General features: G+C 38.8%; 1 protein-coding gene across 1 annotated transcript in view; it reads left to right on the top strand.

The window, feature by feature from the left end:
• The window catches only part of mpped2a (metallophosphoesterase domain containing 2a), a 44,083-nt gene extending 39,960 nt beyond the window's left edge, over positions 1-4,123 (top strand). Inside the window, exons 5-7 of the mRNA XM_027011169.2 lie at positions 549-664; positions 875-988; positions 2,895-4,123. Coding sequence (XP_026866970.1) covers positions 549-664; positions 875-988; positions 2,895-3,013 — 349 coding nt within the window. The 3' untranslated portion in view covers positions 3,014-4,123. The remainder of the gene's footprint in view (positions 1-548; positions 665-874; positions 989-2,894) is intronic.
• Positions 4,124-19,200: the final 15,077 nt, after the last annotated feature.

Below are 19,200 nucleotides of genomic sequence, written 5' to 3'. Positions count from 1 at the left end.
AGAAAACCAAGGGCTGGTTTAAGAGGGAAAAGATCAAGGTGTTGCAGTGGCCTAGTCAGTCTCCTGACCTTAACCCAATTGAAAACCTCAGGAAGGAGCTCAAGATCAAAGATCAAAGTCCACAAGAGATACCCAAAGAACCTAGACAACTTGGAGAAGATCTGCATGGAGGAGTGGGCCAAGATTACTGCAGAGACCTATGCTGGCCTGATCAAGTCTTATAAAAAAGGATTAATAGCTGTAATTGCAAACAAGGGTTATTCCACAAAATATTAAATTTAGGGGTTGAATGATAATTGACCCTAATTTTTATGTTTAAAATGTATTATAATTTAATTGAGCAACTTGTACTTTTTGTTTGTAATATTTAGGCATCTGTTAATAATTGCTACTCTTGTACAAAGTTTGAAGACTCTAAATTATTTGCAACTTGTTGAATTTGCAAAATCTGCAGGGGGTTGAATACTACTTGAATTTAGCATTTGCATTGGTGATGCTAACCTGCAGTTTTTTACTGCGGTGTGTGTGTGTGTGTTTCTTCCCCTCAGGACCCCGTGGTTTAATGGCTGGGGTTTTAACCTACCCCGGGGCCAGTCCCTGCTTGATAAGTGGAACCTGATCCCAGAGGGTGTTGATATTCTCATGACCCATGGACCTCCTCTTGGTGGGTACAATTAACCAATCCTAATGGTCCTTTTTACAATTATTCATATATTCACACATACATTAATGTCTTTCTGTAAAGGTCAGAGCATGTCAATTAAACCTGTTTGTGATTTCTACTGTATTAGCATTCCATCAGTCTGTTAAAATATCACAGATTTTTTTTTCTTAAAATGTGTGTGCGTGTGTGTGTGTGTGTGTGTGTGTGTAGGCTTTCGTGACTGGGTGCCTAAGGAGCTGCAGCGTGTTGGCTGTGTGGAGCTGTTGAACACAGTGCAGCGGCGGGTGCGACCAAAATTGCACACCTTCGGGGGAATACATGAGGGTGAGGATTAAAGAGATCACACACACACACATACACGTGCACACACTTACACATGCACACACATACTCGCACACCTTGCCAAATATAAATGACTGCAAAAGTTTTGTAGTAACTGCTTTCTGTTTTTGAGATGTTGATTGCACCAACCTACACAATGACATCCCCATGCCCACACCTGTATGGCACACCTCTTCATATATACAGCCAACATCAATATTGTTCTGGTGCATTTCCGAAACAGATTTTCGGAAATCTGTTTTTAGATCTGTTTCATTCAGACAAAGATACCAAAAAAGGGAGAGTGACATACACACACCTGAGCCATCTCCCCAAAGAAGCAGTGGAGCCATAACAACCTTGGAACATTTAAAATAAAGCCTACATGCCTTGACTGTAGCATTGTAAACACTAAGTGCCTGTTCTGTGCAGGATGATCCAGAACAATGATGTAGTACACACAGCAATGTAGCAGGACCATTAAGCACTGTAACAATGATACATTATCCGTAAAATACTAAATGAGCAAAGTAGTTCTTTCTAGTAGTTCTTTCAAGATTGTGTCAGAACTCGTGACTGGTCCAGTCGCACACTCTCAAGTTTTTTAAGATGTTCAAGATAAACTGCATTACTGTAGTCCGTTTGGACAGGATTACATTTACATGGGGTGCTAATTACTTCTTTTACAGGTTCTCCCCTGTGATTGTATTTCCGCCAGGATTGGCCATGTCAGTGTTTTATCTACTGTTTTCCACCTAACTCAGTGCTCGGCTGATAATTTTAGTGCTGCCTGGATATCCGCCTGTGATTTACCAGGCAAATGTCACCTTGCATTAGAAAAAGGAAACTAAGATCAATGAGAGAAGCAAGATCCTACAGGCTTATTAAAGGGATGATTATAATCGCAGCAACAGGTATAGCTCATTATCATTAAGTCATTACAGGTATAGCTCACTATCATTAAGTCATTACAGGTGTAGCTCATTATCATTAAATCATTAGAGGTATAGATCATTATCATTAAGTCATTGCAGGTATAGATCATCATTAAATCATTACAGGTATAGATCATTATCATTAAGTCATTACAGGTATACATCATTATCATTAAGTTTTTACTAGTATAGATCATCACAGGTATAGATCATTATCATTAAGCTCATTACAGGTATAGATCAGTACAGGTATAAATCATTAAGATCATTACAGGTATAGATCATTACAGGTATAGATCATTATCATTAATTTTAATGCCATCTGGATGCATGAGTTTCATCACTGAGGAGACATGTAAAATGTTTCTTTACAAATGTTAATGATAAACTAATCTAATCTGAATAGGGTTTATGTGAGAGAATGTAAAATGTGAGGGAATGTAAAACAGATTAATTGCAGAATAAAATAACTACCACTCTAACTTGGACAATAGTCCTAAGGTGTAAGAAGGCAGATGTATGAATAGGTTAATTGAAATTCAAGTCCAGAGTAACACAGAAGTCCCTCATAAGTTTCGAAAAACAGATTTTCACATAAATGCTTTAAAATTTCATGTTTTGTAGACTTGTTGCAACAAGGAACATCTCTGTTTTCTCTTAATTTATTTCAGATGAATGGTTAGATTTTTTTAATGGAGGTCTAACTAATTCATTTTTTAAAAACCTATAAATGTTTGTAATGAAAAATGTGTCACACTTGCACTGTAACTGGCTGCTGGGTCAAATGATGAGCTTTAAAATGTTTAAATTGACAGTTTTCAATTATTTTCTTTAGTCCTTGCAAATGGCCATAGAGGTACAGGCCTAAGGCTGGGAAACCTTTCCATGCTGTTTCATTTCTGGGAGTATCATGAAAATTTGCTCTGTAGAGTTTGTGTGTTGTGTTAATGGTGTCCCCTTCTCTTTTCCCATAGGCTATGGCATTATGACAGACGGGTACACTACATTCATTAATGCTTCTACCTGCACCGTCAGCTTTCAGCCAACTAACCCTCCTATCGTGTTTGACCTCCCAAACCCCTCCAGCTCTTGAACATCTTGAAACCATCTCATTGCCCTCCTTTTCCCCTTAATATTACTTTAAAATAATTATGTTAAGTGTTTCTTTGTAAATTGTTCAGTGGAACTTGAACTTAGTGGGTGGAAAGGGTTGGGTGGGGTCAAGGTAAACAATTTCTTTAAAAAAAAGAAGAAATCTGTAAGATAACATTTGTGAATTTGTAAAAATTCTCTTTTTTTGCCATTGTCATAATTCCTTGATATTGGATGCCATTGTTCATTCTTTATATTATATTCAGGACAATTAAGCTTTCTTTTGGCTGACAGGGAAACTGCCTTAAACTAGCTTTAACCTCCCCAGCTAGGACCCCTCCTTTCTGCTAGCAAAGAGAAAGCCTCGTATTTATTATGTGTCAATTTGAAATGTTTCTTTTGCATTCAGAGAACACTTTTTACTTTTGTACAAAAGCAGGGAAGACTCTGATTAAACTTTATTCAGAAAGCTCTGGATGCCCCTTCGCCTGCGTATAAATTGGTAAATGTCTTAAAATAAGAATATAGGTATATGTATGTGTATGCTGTAAAATCTCTAAAGGTTTGTTCTAAACATCTTATCAGAAGAGAATATCGCTTTGCTTGTAAAGGATAATGTGCACAATGCACACTTGTTGGTTTCTAATGACTTTTTTAATGTTCTTTGAATGTTACCCACCTCATGGCAAATTTGCCGTACCATGTGTAAAAATCAGTATGCTAATTCAAAGGTATATTTTAATGTACAATCTAAAAGATTGTTTTCCTCATTTGCTTAAATAAGGTTTAGTTGTCCTTTAATGTATTATTGATTATGATAGTTTAGTTTTTATTTTAATTTTGTTTTGGGTTTTGGAAGGTTGGTGTGTTAGTTTTGTTTTGGTTTTTTGTTGTTGTTTTTTTGCACTGTGTGTAAATGCAATTTTGCTAGCACAAAAAAATTTGCCAATAGTTGTTTCAGCTCTGTCACTGTAAATGCCCCTTGGCCTTTTTATGGTCCTTAGTCTTGCTCCTGGGAAGGGTTACATCTTCTGTTCTTCTCCGCCTTTTATTGTGATATATTTAGCTGCCTTTATATGCAAATAAAATTGCAAAGTTTTTACTTAATATATTTAATGTTTTATGTTGTTATGTTTTGTGATTTTTTTGTTGTTGTTGTTTTTGGTTTCCACGGTAGTAAAACGTAGTGGGTTTTAATATTCACATGTACTATGCAAGAATCTTCTCAAGTACAGGAATCCTCTGAAAAGATTTACTCCATGCACATGGAAAAAAAAAGCAGGTCATGTGTAGAGTCACCCAGTCTAGTTTATCTCTGTAATCCCATTTGTATTCATGGAGAGCAGGAGAGCAGGAAACACAGATAAATATACATCAGTTAAGGATGAGAGGAAGGAAGCCAGCCAGCTCGGGGCTCCCAGACCAAACCAGGCCTCGTTTGTGCTCTAAAGCTAATGCCATCCCTCCGTGGCCAAAAATGGACACCTGTGAATTTGCTTCCACTCTAGCGCACACAAAAATGGCCCTCTACCTGCCTTCCACCAGGATCATATGAAGGGCACCAAATCAGTTAATACTTCCCCTAAACCAGACCATATGATATCACCATAAACTAGCTCACGAGCATAATCCAAGCTAATCACATTAACCTAACCCTGTGAATCAGCGCAGGTGCTCATAGCTGCTTTAGCTCTCCGCACTGAGTTAAGATGTGTTTGGGGCCTCTTGGATCTGATCTTTGAATCTGTCACCAAAACAGAAATTGTCAGAAATGCCAATTAATTTCACAAGTCTGTGTCTCTATACTATACAGATGGGTGTGGCAACAAACAACCACAAACATGGGATTTCGGAAATATTTATGAGGGAAACCAGTATAATAAAGACCTTGTGCTCTCAAGGATTTGCACAAAACACACATGTTCAGACCTATCATTACTCTCATTCAAAGCAGTTTCCCATCTACATATAACCTTCTAGCCACCACACACATTAATACATTTACAGCTTCTCTGTCCTTTAGTGAAATGACAGTGAGGATGCTGCCACAGAGATGCAGCTAGTCTGTGGACTCGTCCATCATTCAGGAGCAATAGCACAGGCCTACAGACATGAAAGCTGACACACACACACACACACACACAGCACAGCACAGTGACACCAGGAACAAAAATTAGGAATTCATGTATTCATCAGCAGCAGTGCCAAGTCTCTTAATGTCAACCCCCACCCCCAACCTTACGCACAAAAGCACACGCTCACATGTCTCCCTTCCTCCTCTCTCTCCCAGCCATGTAAGTGTGTGTGTTGTAAGTGCTGCATGTGTGTGTGTGCTATGCATGTGTAAGTGGAGTGGGAGTGTTAGATGGGGAGAGTATATTAATTACTCTGTCCTCCAGCAGGGGGTCTGGCAGTAATAGGTGTTGCTGACAGCAGGGACTATTAGCCTACCATGCCCCGACAGCTGCTATCGATATTGGAAATTTGTCAACTTAGCCTTCGTGCCACCATGATGGATGGGGTGTAACTCTCTTGAAGGCTAATGCCCTCTGTCATTATGTGAGAAAGTGTGTGTGTGTGTGTGTGTGTGTATTTTGATAAATCATAGACATAAACATAACATCTGAACTTTCATACCTTTTATACCAGTGAATAAAAGGTTTCTTTTTTAAAATCGAATTATTTAGTTGATGCACTTCATACAAGTGCACATAGCCATTATTTGTTTTGTTTTCAATATCACAAACTTCATATATCACAAACTGGATAAAACTATTTTATGCTAAAGTAGACTAATCTTTATTTGTGTAAGTGGTGAGCTTGGACATGAGGATGGGTGTGTTTTTTTATGATTAAAGATTTAGGTGGGCATATCTGTGTGTGTGTCTGAGAGTGAGACAGGGAGAGAGAGAAAGCCTGCTCCGCAAGGCTTTTCCTAGTGCCAGCAGCCCAGTATGGAGTGTTTACATTGTCCTAATTGAGGCCAGCTGGGCTGGTATTGTAGTCTTGATTTTACCCCCAAAGTAATGAACCAAAAGCAGCACCAGAAAGAACGTGTTTCTGTTCCTTTCCATGTTATCATCTCACACCTTTACAAATGTACAAATATTTATTAGCAATATTATTTTATTGTTTCTGTTAAGATTACAAAATTAGCAAAAACAAATTCAGCTGGGCAGAAATAGTCCAGAAAAAGCAAGTGCTGGAAGCTAAAATGTACAGAAATATCATGTAGTTATGGATGTATAATGCAGAATAAAAGGTAGTATTCTTCATTTTCCAGACTGACTTTCCCATTGTGCTAAAATTAGCAGATAATGTCTGCTACCTATCCCAGACTCTTGCAAATGTGGTAGAGCAGCAAAAAGGCACTAGACCATAAGATGGACCCGTGCAGCAACATTAAGGGTAGGATAATAGATTCTGGAATATTTCATAGCACTGTGATTTTTGAATTGGCTTTGCTGAGAGTGCTACTAATAATTTTACCATACTCTCTCCAGTCCCATAAACTGTACTGCTCACAGCACAATCAAGGTGAGTTCCAAACCTCAGCTGAGAGGTTTCTGTTTACGGTCAAAAGCTGATCCTGAATCTAGACTCAACATGTGAGATTCTTTTTGAATGCTGACCATTACTGGCTTTAAAACAGAAAACATGCCACTGTGTGTTAGTGGGTGGATTATGGATGTTCCCTGCACAATAGAACAGCAAAGCCAATAACTGATTATGGGTGAAAGCGCTTTTAAAATCTTCACCTTTTACCTGGGTTTATCACCTGCATTTACAAGGTCCTAAGTTATTCTCATTGTGTTGCTTCCTCCAGCAAGCTGTAGTTTAACCATTCACAGTTTTGTTTGGTCATGTAAACACACTCCCTCCTTTTCTGCACTGACATTACCGCTGCAGTGTTCCAGTAACGACATGGCCTGGTTCAGAGCTCTGGAGCTGCTGACTGGCTCAATCTGCTTCTGCAGGCCTGATGTGGGAGCCTGCAGGTCACTCAGAGCAGGATGAAAATATATAGCAGTGATCTCTCTGAATTCACACTTACAAACTCAATAAATGCGCAGCTGCTCATGATTTGTTTCCAAACTCAGCTTTCTTTAGTCATTTTCTGCTTATTTGACTGCTTCCCTCTGCCATGCACCAAGTCTTCATTTTCTCTTCTTCATCTATCTTTGTATCCCTTCTCTTTCTGCTTCTCCTCCTCAGAGTGACCACCTAGCTTCACAGCAGAGAAAGCCCCTGAAAGGCTCTATTTATTTGCTTTTTTTTTGTGATGATTACACTGTTAATTTGATTGAAACCTACTGGACTATATGTCACTCATAAACATGTGAAACATACATATAATGACTGGATTTAGGCGGGTACGATTAACATGTTGATTGTTCAAAGTAAAAACCAAATAAGCAGTAAAGGTCCTTAGCTTTCCCAGTTTCCGCTAATTAACCTCAGCTCTCCACTTCTCATTCTATCTTTTCACAAATAACCTGACTTGCTGTAAACTTTTGTATGTCTCGCAATGATTGGTGATTGGAAAATTAATGAAGCGCAATTAAGAGGGACTGCAATCAGACGCATTTGATGACTCATATGGTTTATCTCAATATGGCTGCAATCACATTCAGGCAGCATTCATTTCTTTCTTTAACCAACCACAACAATAGAGCAATCTATTTGAATTAGAAATTGATTAGGAACCGGTGTTAAATAAAATTAATTTGTGATAAAAATGAAAGTGATAATTATGAGTTGCCACTGAAGGTAGCAATCTAATTTTAATTTGTATATCTTGGGTGCCTCTTCAACTGGCTTCCACTTCCCTTCAAACAGAATTTTAAAAATCTTGATCATCTTAGAATCAAACTAATTTCTAGTTGAACTGAAAGTCTTTAATAAATACTCTGACTTTGAAAGCATGTAAACTATTGTGGAATATGACTACCAGGTGGTTTAAATAAAAAAAAAATTAAAAAAACCCCAGTGTTATATAATAATGCCAATATTCATGAAACTATAAAGCACTGAATAAATTAATTTTCAGATCCGTTTTGTTTCTGTCCTGGCATTACCATGGTTGACAACCATTTCTTAGTTAGAGCTGTGGTTGGAGATCAGTTGAAGGAACTCTGAAATTTAAAAAAAAAGAAAATAACATAGGAACAAACCACAATATGAAGTATGCATATATATATATATATATATATATATATATATATATATATATATATATATATATGCAGAGATGGTTCAGTATTGGGGAAAGGTCTGTTAAATTCAGAATGGCTGGTAGCAGATTAGTGTCTAGTTTTTCTTCAGTGAACAACTTTTCACCAATACAGTTTTAAAAGACACATCAATGTGTTTTTAGATTTCTCGCTTAAGTTCATACGTTCTTGCAGTACTATCACAGGATTTGTTCCTGTCACTAATGTAGCTGCCTTTTGAAGCAAAGAAGAAAAATCAGCCCACTTCTACATGGTATGCCTTTTAATGTAATGTTTCAGTTATTCTGTAACCATTTCCTCACAGTTCACATTTTTAATATTCACACAGTTCAAAGCACTAATGTGCCTATAAAGTCTCTTCCATATGCACATTCTTTGCATAGTCACCTAGCTTTGGACTTGCTGACTTTCCCACACACGTGTTCTTTGCAGTGTAGCCTGACTGTGGGCTTCTGAGTCATAGCAGTTGGTCATTCATGTCAGTCTGAACACACAAATGTAAGAGTGCATGCTGATGCCTTAATGTGTGCTTAGTATGTGGTGCCTGCGCATGCCAGGCTTGCCTTCAGTTCCTGTCATTTCCATTCCTGTGATTAGCTGCTGCCTACAGCACACAAAGATTAAGCCACTACATACAAATGACATGTCATCTCTGCCAACATTGCAGCTGACAACTTTGCGATGGCGCTGCTGTAACAGCCAAGTCTAAGTAAAGCTAAGTAGTGTCAGGGAAGTGAATGTCCTCTGATGTCACTGGAATTGGACCTTAAGACATTTTTTCTTGAGTTCATATGCTGAGGCAAGTATAGTTTTTCATACTGTAGATTTAAAAAGCATTTGTACTCTGCACCAAAATTTGGTGGCCAAAATATAATTCATTGTTTTATATAATAACAAATAATTAGTTTTACTCTTTCATGTAATCTCCAGATCTGGTGGAGAAATTTTGTGAACAGTATTCAGGAGTTTGTCTGGTAAAGGTCAGTGATTCTTGATAAACAGACATGCCACTGTAATTCATCACCAAACTGTTATGCTGGAGATTGAAACAAAATGAAACACATACATGTAAAACTGGAACACTGTGAAGGTACAAGACAGTTCATTTATATTCTGCCATTGTTACAAACGAATATTATCCTAGTTATTCATAGGTTATGATAAAATGTTATATGGAGTATATCATACATAAATGTGTCCCTTTAGCTGCAGTCATTTGTAGCATAAATCTTCAAACAGTAGGCAAACTGAGGGTGAATCTGTCAAAATTAACAACTTGTGAAATATGTACATTTAATTAACCTTGGCACTAGCATTGTCTTCAAGAAATACAGTTATAATTTTTAATTATCTAGGTACGTTGCATGTATGTTGCGAGGTTGCATCATAAATTACAGACTCAATCCAGAGGTGGATAAATTATTAATACAATTTGTTTGATTTTTCCAAATCCTGTCATGTTTAAAAGTAATTTTAGAATGTGTTTGACAGGCACTACTGCAGCCATGACAGCAGCCTGAATTACAGGTCTTCATTGCAAAGTAACTTTTAAGAATAGCTAAAATATCCATGAAGTGCCTTATGCAGAGTAGACAAATAGGTTCGTTGTATTTCTTTCTTTACATTCGTGCAAAGTAACTGAATCTTGTGTTACAAACTGATGTAAATAGTCTTTTATTTTAAGGTTGTTACACATCATACTACAACATACACGGAGGAATAACCATTTGTTTATGTGCAAAGTTTAAATGACCAATTACTAATTGTAATTTAGATCACTAAAGGTATGACACATTTGTGAGCAATTTAATGCAGCGCCAGGTATTAAAAATAAAGACGCTTTTGATGCTATCGCCACACTGCATTCGACAGGAAGAGTTGGGCCAATAAAAAAAAACGATAGAAAAGGAGCCATCGAGAGTCATCATTGGTTGTTCCGCCCCATGGAAACAGCTCCAGGACGCAGCCAGAACATATTGTTTAAATCCAGGCCACATTTGTTAATGGTCTATTTTTTAATTCCAGGAGCAAACAACAAAACAAATAATGCGTTCTTATACATTAATTAATTAATTATACATTAATCCCTAATCTAAATGTGTAATGATGAGCGGTAAGGAGGCGGACGCATGTGCGGAGAAGAGCGAGATTAATTAGGGGCAAATCCAGAGTCTGCGTCATTGTAACAGTCTAGGGTCAAATTACCAACTAAGAGAGTCCGAGAATACATGTTAAACACAAACACACGGCAACAGAAAGGCGAAGCAGGTTATAACAAACAGGCTAGGAGAAACGAAAACTAAAATTAACACACGGCTGGGAAACACGATAGCGACTACCATTAACAAACGCGACTTACAATGAACAGCCACAACACCTAACTAACACGTCTTAAATGCATGATGTAATGGACACTAAATAAGACGCAGGTACAAGTCATAAGGGCCGGAGAAAACAAAACTAAGGAACAGAACCACAATGAGGAAGTAAAGCAGATGAGTTCATCATTAGCCGTAATCATGATCAATAGTTCAATAGATTGATTGTCCATGAAGATAAGCAGTGGATTCAGAGTTGAGAAGCCTGACGGCCTAGTAATTTGGGAAGCCATGCTCCTATATTCTCTGCTAGATGGTAAAAAGGGGAGCAGCCTGCTTGCCTGGGTGACTGTGGTCCATTATTATGCTGTGTGCCTTCCACAGACACCATTGTTAGAAGATATCCTGAATGGCCAGGAGTCTGTTGCCAGTGATGTGCTGTGCCACTGCCACCATTCTCTGTAGTGATCTGCAACTCTGTAGTGAGCAGAGGAGCTCCTGTACCAGAACATGATGCAACCTGTCAGTAAGAGCTCAATGGTGCACCTGTAGAAGTTCATGTTCATGCCAAACCTCCACTCATGAGCTTTCTTGACCATGGTGTCCATGAAACATCCCCAGTGATGTGCACAACTGACCAAGGAACTTGAATATGCTGACCAACCAGCTGTCAACCTCAGCATCACCAATGTAGATGGGGTGGTGTTGGCCCCCCTGTTGCCTCCTGTGGTCCACAATCAACTCTTTAGTTTTACTAAAGAGAGATTGAGGGATAGGCATTGTCCACAATGGTTGTGTCATTATTTTCGTTCATTCATTCAGCTGACACTTTTATCCAAACTTATAATTATGATGGAGTACAACTTGAGCAACTGGTTCAGCCAATTCAGTAGCAACAGTGGAGCTTGACCCAGCAACCGTCCAGTTAAAAGTCAAGTACCTTAACCACTGAGCTACCACTACATTAGCAAACTTGGATATTGGATATTAGATATTAGATGTTAGATCTGTGTTTGGCAGCATGGTTGTAAGCGAACAAGGAGTAAAGGAGGGGACTGAGCACACAACCCTGATGTGTGCCAATGTTGAGGATCAACATGGAGGAGGCATAGCTGCCGATTCTCACCACCTGAGGCCTACTCATCAAAAAGTCAAATATCCAGCTGCAAATGGAAATGATCGTACTGAACGCTGAACTGTAATCAGTTAAGAGCATTCACATATATGTACTCCCTTTGACCAGGTATGTAAGTGCAGTCTGTGACCCACATTATATAATTTGTGGAACTGTTTGGTCTCCATGCAAAGTGAAAAGGGTATATAGGTTGTCAGAAAGAGAGGAGCAGATGTGGGATTTGACTAGTTGTGCAAAGTATGTCATAATGACCATTTGACTGACAGATTGATAGTTGTTTAAACAGGAGACTACTAATTTCTTTGGGATAGGAATGATGATGAATAAATTGAAGAGGTATGGGACCACAGATTGACTCAAGGAGAGGTTGAAGATGTTAGTGAACACCTCTGTCAGTTAATCATGCCCTGAGATCAGTGACTAGGATACCATCCAGCCCCAGAGCTTTGTAGGGGTCGACCCTTTTGAAGGACTCAATTGGGTTGGATTATAGACAACACACAACACAGAATAATCTAGGAAGATCATCATTTAAGATTACCTTTATGCTGAGAGAACTTTTGCAAATAAAGAAAGAGCAAATCAGCCTCAAAATCAGACAGATTTTCTTGTAATCTGGTCCAGGCATTACCTGCATCTTGTATAATCATGTATAATCTTATCTTTCTGGCTTTTCACTTTTTGTTTTCATTCTGTGCTTTAGTTTTTGAATGTTCATTTTTGAATGTTCCCTCTGCATTGTTTTTTTTAACTGGATTGAGTCTGTGTTATATTTCATGTTGCATCTCATCCCTCACAATCACATCTCATCCCTTTTGGACTGCCTATTTGTATTTCTGACCTGGTTATTTGATCTCTGATTTTTTGTACTTTCTGTTACATAAGACTTTTCCTATATGACATATTCCAGCAGAATTGCAGGAGCTACATGCTACAATTGCCAAACACGGCACCATACTTGATAATCACAACATTCAGGTGCAGCAGGTAATCACTGCACTGCAGGAAATTGTGGTGGCTTTCCAACAGGCAAAATAGACTCCATATGAATGCACATCACTTAAGTTGTACCTTCTGCCAACTATGAGGGTTCATCCGGTAAATGCAAGGGTTTCCTCGTGGTGCATCATTAATTGCTCCTCACTAGTAAGGTCTTTGACTTGGTGATGGCCATTTAGCACCAATCTCCATTGTTTTCATCTCTAGCTCAGTAAATCCAAGTTGAGAAACAATATTCTCCCTAACATTGAGTGCCATAGAGGCACAGTTCCTGTTAAGATCAGGTGATCAAACAGTTTGCATATGTTTTCAGCCCTTATAGATTCAGGTGTGGTTGAAAATTTCATCGAAGGGGAAACTGCTGCCGAAATTCTTGTTCTTCTCCTTTAGGATTCTCCAGTCCTCACTTTGTATGGTATAGACAACAAAATCCATGAAAAGGACAAGTTCAACAATGCTCAAAATGTTTAACTGAATCCTGCATTGAGTCCCATCTCCTTTCTGATCAAGCCCCTGAAAGGTCCTGTGGTCAGGCATGGCTCAGCCAAGACAGTGCTTCTTTCTTCTGGAAACTGGATGAGCTCACCACATGGAAGCCCCAATGCTTTTGTGATAATATGCCCTTGTGCTGTTTTATTACTTCCCCTGAAATCCCTGAAACTAACTCCTCATCTGACATTCTCTTCAAGATCTGGCTGAGGTGTTTAATAAGGCCAAAGTCCCCACATAGGACTAATGACTGGGCATATCCTCATTCTTGTCCTGAGCCTTTTGTGGAAAAGGATGGTGATCTCAGACCTTGTATTGACTATCATGGCCATCATGAGATTACCATGAAGTATCACTATTCTCTTCCCCTCATAACCTTAGCAGGAAAGAGTGGAACACATCATTCGTCACTTCCACTGGCCAAATCTCTAGCCATGAGCTATGGATTGGTCATTGTACCGGATTTCTAATCGTTCATTTGTTGTTGTGTCCTCCTCAGTTGTCATTGCTTTTATTGATGTCATGCTTATCTTCACTTCATATGCTCTCTCAAAATATGCAAAGATGTGCATCTAAAGTCGTGGCCAAAAGTTTTGAGGCTGACACAAATTTTGGTTTTCACAGTTTACTGCCTCAGTTTTTTTTTTAAAGATCCTTTTGTCATATGTTTAGATGGTATAGTGAAATACAATTATAAGCATTTCATAAGTTTTTAAAAACATTTTGTTGACAAATACATCCAGTTTAAGCAAAGATTTACAGTGTTGACCATTTTTTAAAACTTCTGCAATTGGCCTTTGCATGCTGGAAATCATCTTCTGGGCAAAATCTTGACTGATGGCAGCCCATTCTTGCCTAATCAGTAATTAGAGTTGATCACAGTTTCTGTATTTTTGTTTGTCCACCCTCTTTTTGAGGATTGACGACAGATTCTCAAAGAGATTGAGATCTGTGGAGTCTCCTGGCCTTGGACCCAAAATTTCAATGTGTTGTTCACTGAGCCACTTGGTTATCACTTTTGCCTTGTGACATGGTGCTCTGTCATGCTGGAAAAAACAATGTTCATCAGCAAATTGCTCCTGGATTGTTGGGAGAAGTTGTTCTTGATACCATGATACCTTGATGTTTTGATACCATTCCTTATTTATGGTAGTGTTCTTAGGCAAAATTTTGAGCAAACGCACCTCCTATCCTAGATGGCATCAGAAAGTCAATGTTGACCATGAATGTAGACCTCATTCTCAGTTCTGGCATGTTCAAATGGTCCACCAAAGGACCCATGGCTGCACCTTTACAGAAGGAAGTCCTTATACCCCTGTTCCTACACTTTTTTTGTGAATCCTTGTCTTTATTTTGTGAATCCTTGCCTGTGTATTTCTGAGTATTTATTCGCTGTGTAACTACAGTGTTTGACCTTTGTATTGCTTCTCATTTTATATTATATTTACAACACTTGGCTGAAGTTATTATCCAGAGCAACTTGCACATATTTGTCAGTATGACTGTGCCTATGATCCCTGGGAAATGAAACCATTGACCTTAGTGTTAGGGACTCTCATGTTTGTTCTTTTGGATTACCCCTTTGTATTTTTGCCCTGGTTGTTTTATCTGTTTTTGTTATTGGGTTTTTTGTTTGTTTGTTTTGGGGGGTTTTTTTTTGGTACTTTTACTTTGTATTCTGACCTTGTTTTTTGATTTACCCTTGGATTGTGTGGTAATGTGTTTCTGATTAAACTTCCCATGGATTCTCATGAATTTGTGTGCCTGTCATCACACCTGTGTACTTGGGTATTTATAAATGTGGGTTTTACCTATGGTGCACATTTCCCAACAATTCAGAGCAAATGGTCAATGAAATCTTTACTCAAAAGCAAAATCACATTTTTCCTTGGGTCAAGTATACTGCAACTGACACCCCTTTGCCCACCTAAACCTTTAGCAGTTTACTATATAATGTAATACACACTTATTGTTTAAACATGCTACAAACTTCAAATACTATAAATAATTGTTTTGTGGGTTTTGTTTTCTACAAAGCCTAATCTTCTTTAAAGTCTAATATTCAGAATGTATTGCTTAATATGACCATACAAATTTCTTGAATGCTTGCACTGTAGTGTTCTATGCATTAAAATAGAAAAACAGCAGGACTTGTTGCTGAGATGTTGCCTTCTGGAGACTTCTGTGACATGTGAGACTGACACAACTGATACACATCTCAGGTATATGAGCTTCGCTTTGTCTGGATTTAGTAACATCAATCAGGTAGCAAGGCAACAAGATTAACTGCTGCTTGACAGCAAGTCATGCAATGACCTCGTACATTCTATCTTCATAACACTGTGATGGGTGTTTCAGCATCTGTGAGATGTCTCTTGTTTACCTTCTCCATTTCTCTCTGTCTCTTTTCTCTCTTCACCTGTTTCAGCTTTTTTCCCATTGAGCTGAAGGGTGATTGTTTAATTAGCCATAAATTATTTGCACAGTTGAGGCGATGAGGTATGTAGGCTTCCTTTAATGACCTTCTGAGTAATTACAGTCATTGTAAGCATGCAGGGGAAGCATACTGACTCTCCTCTCTCAGGCTGCTCCATGTGCAGGATAGTGGTAGCTCAGTGGTTAAGGTAATTGGAAGGTTGTTGGTTCAAGCCCCACCACTGCTAAGTTGCTACTGTTGGGGCCCTGAGCAAGGCCCTTGACCCTCAATTACTGAAGTCTTACTCATTCAAATATAACTGAGCGTCTATGGCTAATTGTTATAAAGATGGTCCTATAATTTAGGAGAATGTAGCCATAGAAAAAGTGTTTTTCTATATTTCACCAAACCCATAGAGTAATATATAATAGAAGAATAGCAAAATGCCACCTGAATATATATATATATATATATATATATATATATATATATATATATATATATATATATATATATATGTTTTCCTTACAAAATCAATGAGTACTGCATTTATTTACATCTCATCTGAACAATAATGGGCATTAAGCACCTATAGCTGTGGGTGCACTTATTCCAGTGGCTAGAGTTTCTTGAAGAAGGTTGCTTTGTTAATCTCTGCACAGATGGATGTCACGTTCCTTTTGTTCTCTGTCTAATTAAATCACTGCTAATCACATTGTGGGTGATGAGGCGAGGAGAGAGAGAGAGAGAGAGAATGCTTGTACAACCTGCTTCCCACTGTTCACTAATGTCTCTCTTCATGTTATGACTTAGAGTTGATTAGCTTTGAACTTTAACTCTTTCTCTTGTCATCCCTATCTCATCCTCTCTGTCTCTCAGGTGTGTTAAAAAATACAGGTTAATAACCCTTATATGAACTTTCCAGTTTATTTCAGCCTGTTTAGTTCAAGCTGTACCACACTGAGCCACTGGTGCTTACTGTCCCTACTGAGCTTCATTAGCCAAGCAGTAAGTAGCTGTTATTCCTTTTAATTGGTATGGTTAACTTATTGTTATTGTGTACATTGTAATCCTTTAATAAAATTCTAAATTTCCTATCAGGGCTAGATGTTCACTTTTAATGAATCACAGTTCATTTTGCAATAGCAGCATTCAAAACAAACATCATTTGTTGTGAAGCTACGTGTGTGTGGGATTGTAATAACTTAATGGTACATGCCCAACTTCAGTGTGGTATCAGCATAGCCAGACTATTTCATTTAGACAAATTAACTATGGGGATGTTTTGCATGATAATGACAGGGAGAACAATGAGCTCTGAGGATGTAACAGGGAGTATGGTGGCATGGTCCAGCATGCTACTGCTTCCCTATAGCCAGTCTGCAGTTGCTAGGGCCCAAACAGAACAGAGACAATCAGAGTCCAAGCACTCAAGGAGCCTGTAAGTGAGAGGTGAATGGAGCTTCACTCAGGGCATTTCAAAATAAGGAAACCTGTGGACACTGGTTGTAACATCTGTGTTGTAGTGACATCCCCATTTCCCCATCCTCTCTCCTCCATCCAGCATTCACCACAGTACTGGACTCAGAACGAACACTGGAGTGACAGTAGATGTTTTCATCTTTTTTGGACAGGAAGACACCAAGAGAAATATATGGGTGAAATGCATTTGTGTGTGAGGGGGTGGGTTGCAGAGACTCTGCAGAAATCTACATTCTGAGGACATGTGTCTCACCATCACAGACAAAAAACACCAATATTCATAACAATTGTCATTTTCATACCAATGGACTGTAAAGACAAAGGCTAAATCTATATTTACTGGACCACATTAGTGCTAATAAGTTGTCAATGGTTAGTAATATTTTTCCACAATTTACATTATTTACTTTTGTGAGTCCTGGGAAGCCTTCATTAGGCTTGTCTGCTTTTCCTATTTGAGATTTATAGGTGAACTGTCCTCAGAGGCTGTACGTCTTCCTGTCCTGAAGTGCTGGCCCTGCACATGCTCTGGGAATGCTGAGATGGACTTTTGAGCAGCTGGAGATGACCTGGAAAAGGCTCTGGCCTGGAGATATTAGTCCTAAGTGCCTCTCTCCTCTAGTTTGTCCACTGAACAACAAGGAAATGCATAAAGTCAAAGCAGGTTGAACCTGCAATATAGAAGGTATCATTAAGAGCTTGTCTGTATGTGTGTGTGTATGTGTGTGTCGGGGGGGGGTGCCTGCATGTATTACTAGGAGATGGTTTGAAAGAAGACCAGCCTGGACCAGTGCATCTTGACTTGTTGAATTGTCCTGCTGCTAAGAGCAATTCTCATATCAGCCTGGGGCAAACGATCACGAATAAAAACCCAGCAAATCGCCAACGAGAGGAAACAGCCCCATAAAGGGCCAAACACTTTAGAGTTTACCATCTCTGAGAAAGAAAAAGAGCCAGCAGATGAACAGGGGAGGGACCTTTGAAAGTATTATCCTTAGATCCTCAGGCATTCTAGGCAAACAAATAGGGGAGGTGCCTGTGCTCCTGACCAGTTGCCAGGAGATGGAGGGTTGCTTTAATGCAACCTGGGTATTGATCCTACCCTGTTCTGAATGTGCTGGATGAAACTTTTTATTAACATAAGCATCTGGTCAATAAGGCTAGCCGGTAATGGGCACTGACTTTGGCCTAATTACCCTACCATAGTGCATTAATGGAGCCTCATTATGGAGAGTGGGTGCTTTAAACCTCAGCAAAGGGTAGAACTCTTTTTCTCCTGTGTGATGGGGCTTTCATACCTGCAAAACTAAGGGAAGTCACTGCAGGCCAACAGAACTGGAGCAGGTATTTTTCTTAATTAACATCATGCTTTGCACTGGCATAGACACAAAAATGAAGATCTATGCTATGTCACAGGATTTTCAACACCAGCACAGTCCCCCCAAACCCACCCCACCACACACACATTAATGCACACACACACAAACACTCCTTTGGCATGGGTAAACAAGAAGAAAGTGAACATGAGCGCCTGATTTACCATTCAATTTATGTTACACACAAGACCTACATGGGGGATGAAGTAGGTATTTGCCATAATTTAATTTTAAAAGAGTTGTCAAAATTAAGTATGTCTGTTTACATAGTCTGAAATCTGTGGCCCTGACACACCAACAAATGTGAACCAAGTGTAATACCCAATGTAAACCTTGGCGCATAAAAGTTCATATACACAGTAGAACTTTTACTAAGTTGTACATCTGCTGGATAAAAAAATAGGCTTGACTGTCTTCTTTACTGTTTTTGTGCACTTTAGAATGCCAAGAGCTACTTCCCTAAGCCTCCCTAAACCTTATTTGTTCTTAAACATTATAATTATGCTCCTCTCCTGAAGAGTCAATGTTTTGAATCGCTTAGGCTTTTGCAAAACTGCAATGTTAAGGTATTCTATTTGTTTTACCTCTGTGCAGCTTTGTATCTAAGGGCTTTGTATGTTTGGTGCCAAACATACACTAAACTGTGGCAATACCTAGAAAAGCAAATAAGAGAAGAATAAGGGAAGAAATCCTTAGCCAATCTGAGATTCAGAAGGGTATGCCATCCTGCACAGGGCAC

This window comes from Electrophorus electricus, chromosome 1, assembly GCF_013358815.1.
Source record: "Electrophorus electricus isolate fEleEle1 chromosome 1, fEleEle1.pri, whole genome shotgun sequence".
In the NCBI taxonomy this organism is placed as follows: Eukaryota; Metazoa; Chordata; class Actinopteri; order Gymnotiformes; family Gymnotidae; genus Electrophorus; species Electrophorus electricus.
This window is presented reverse-complemented; position numbering and strand designations above follow the sequence as displayed.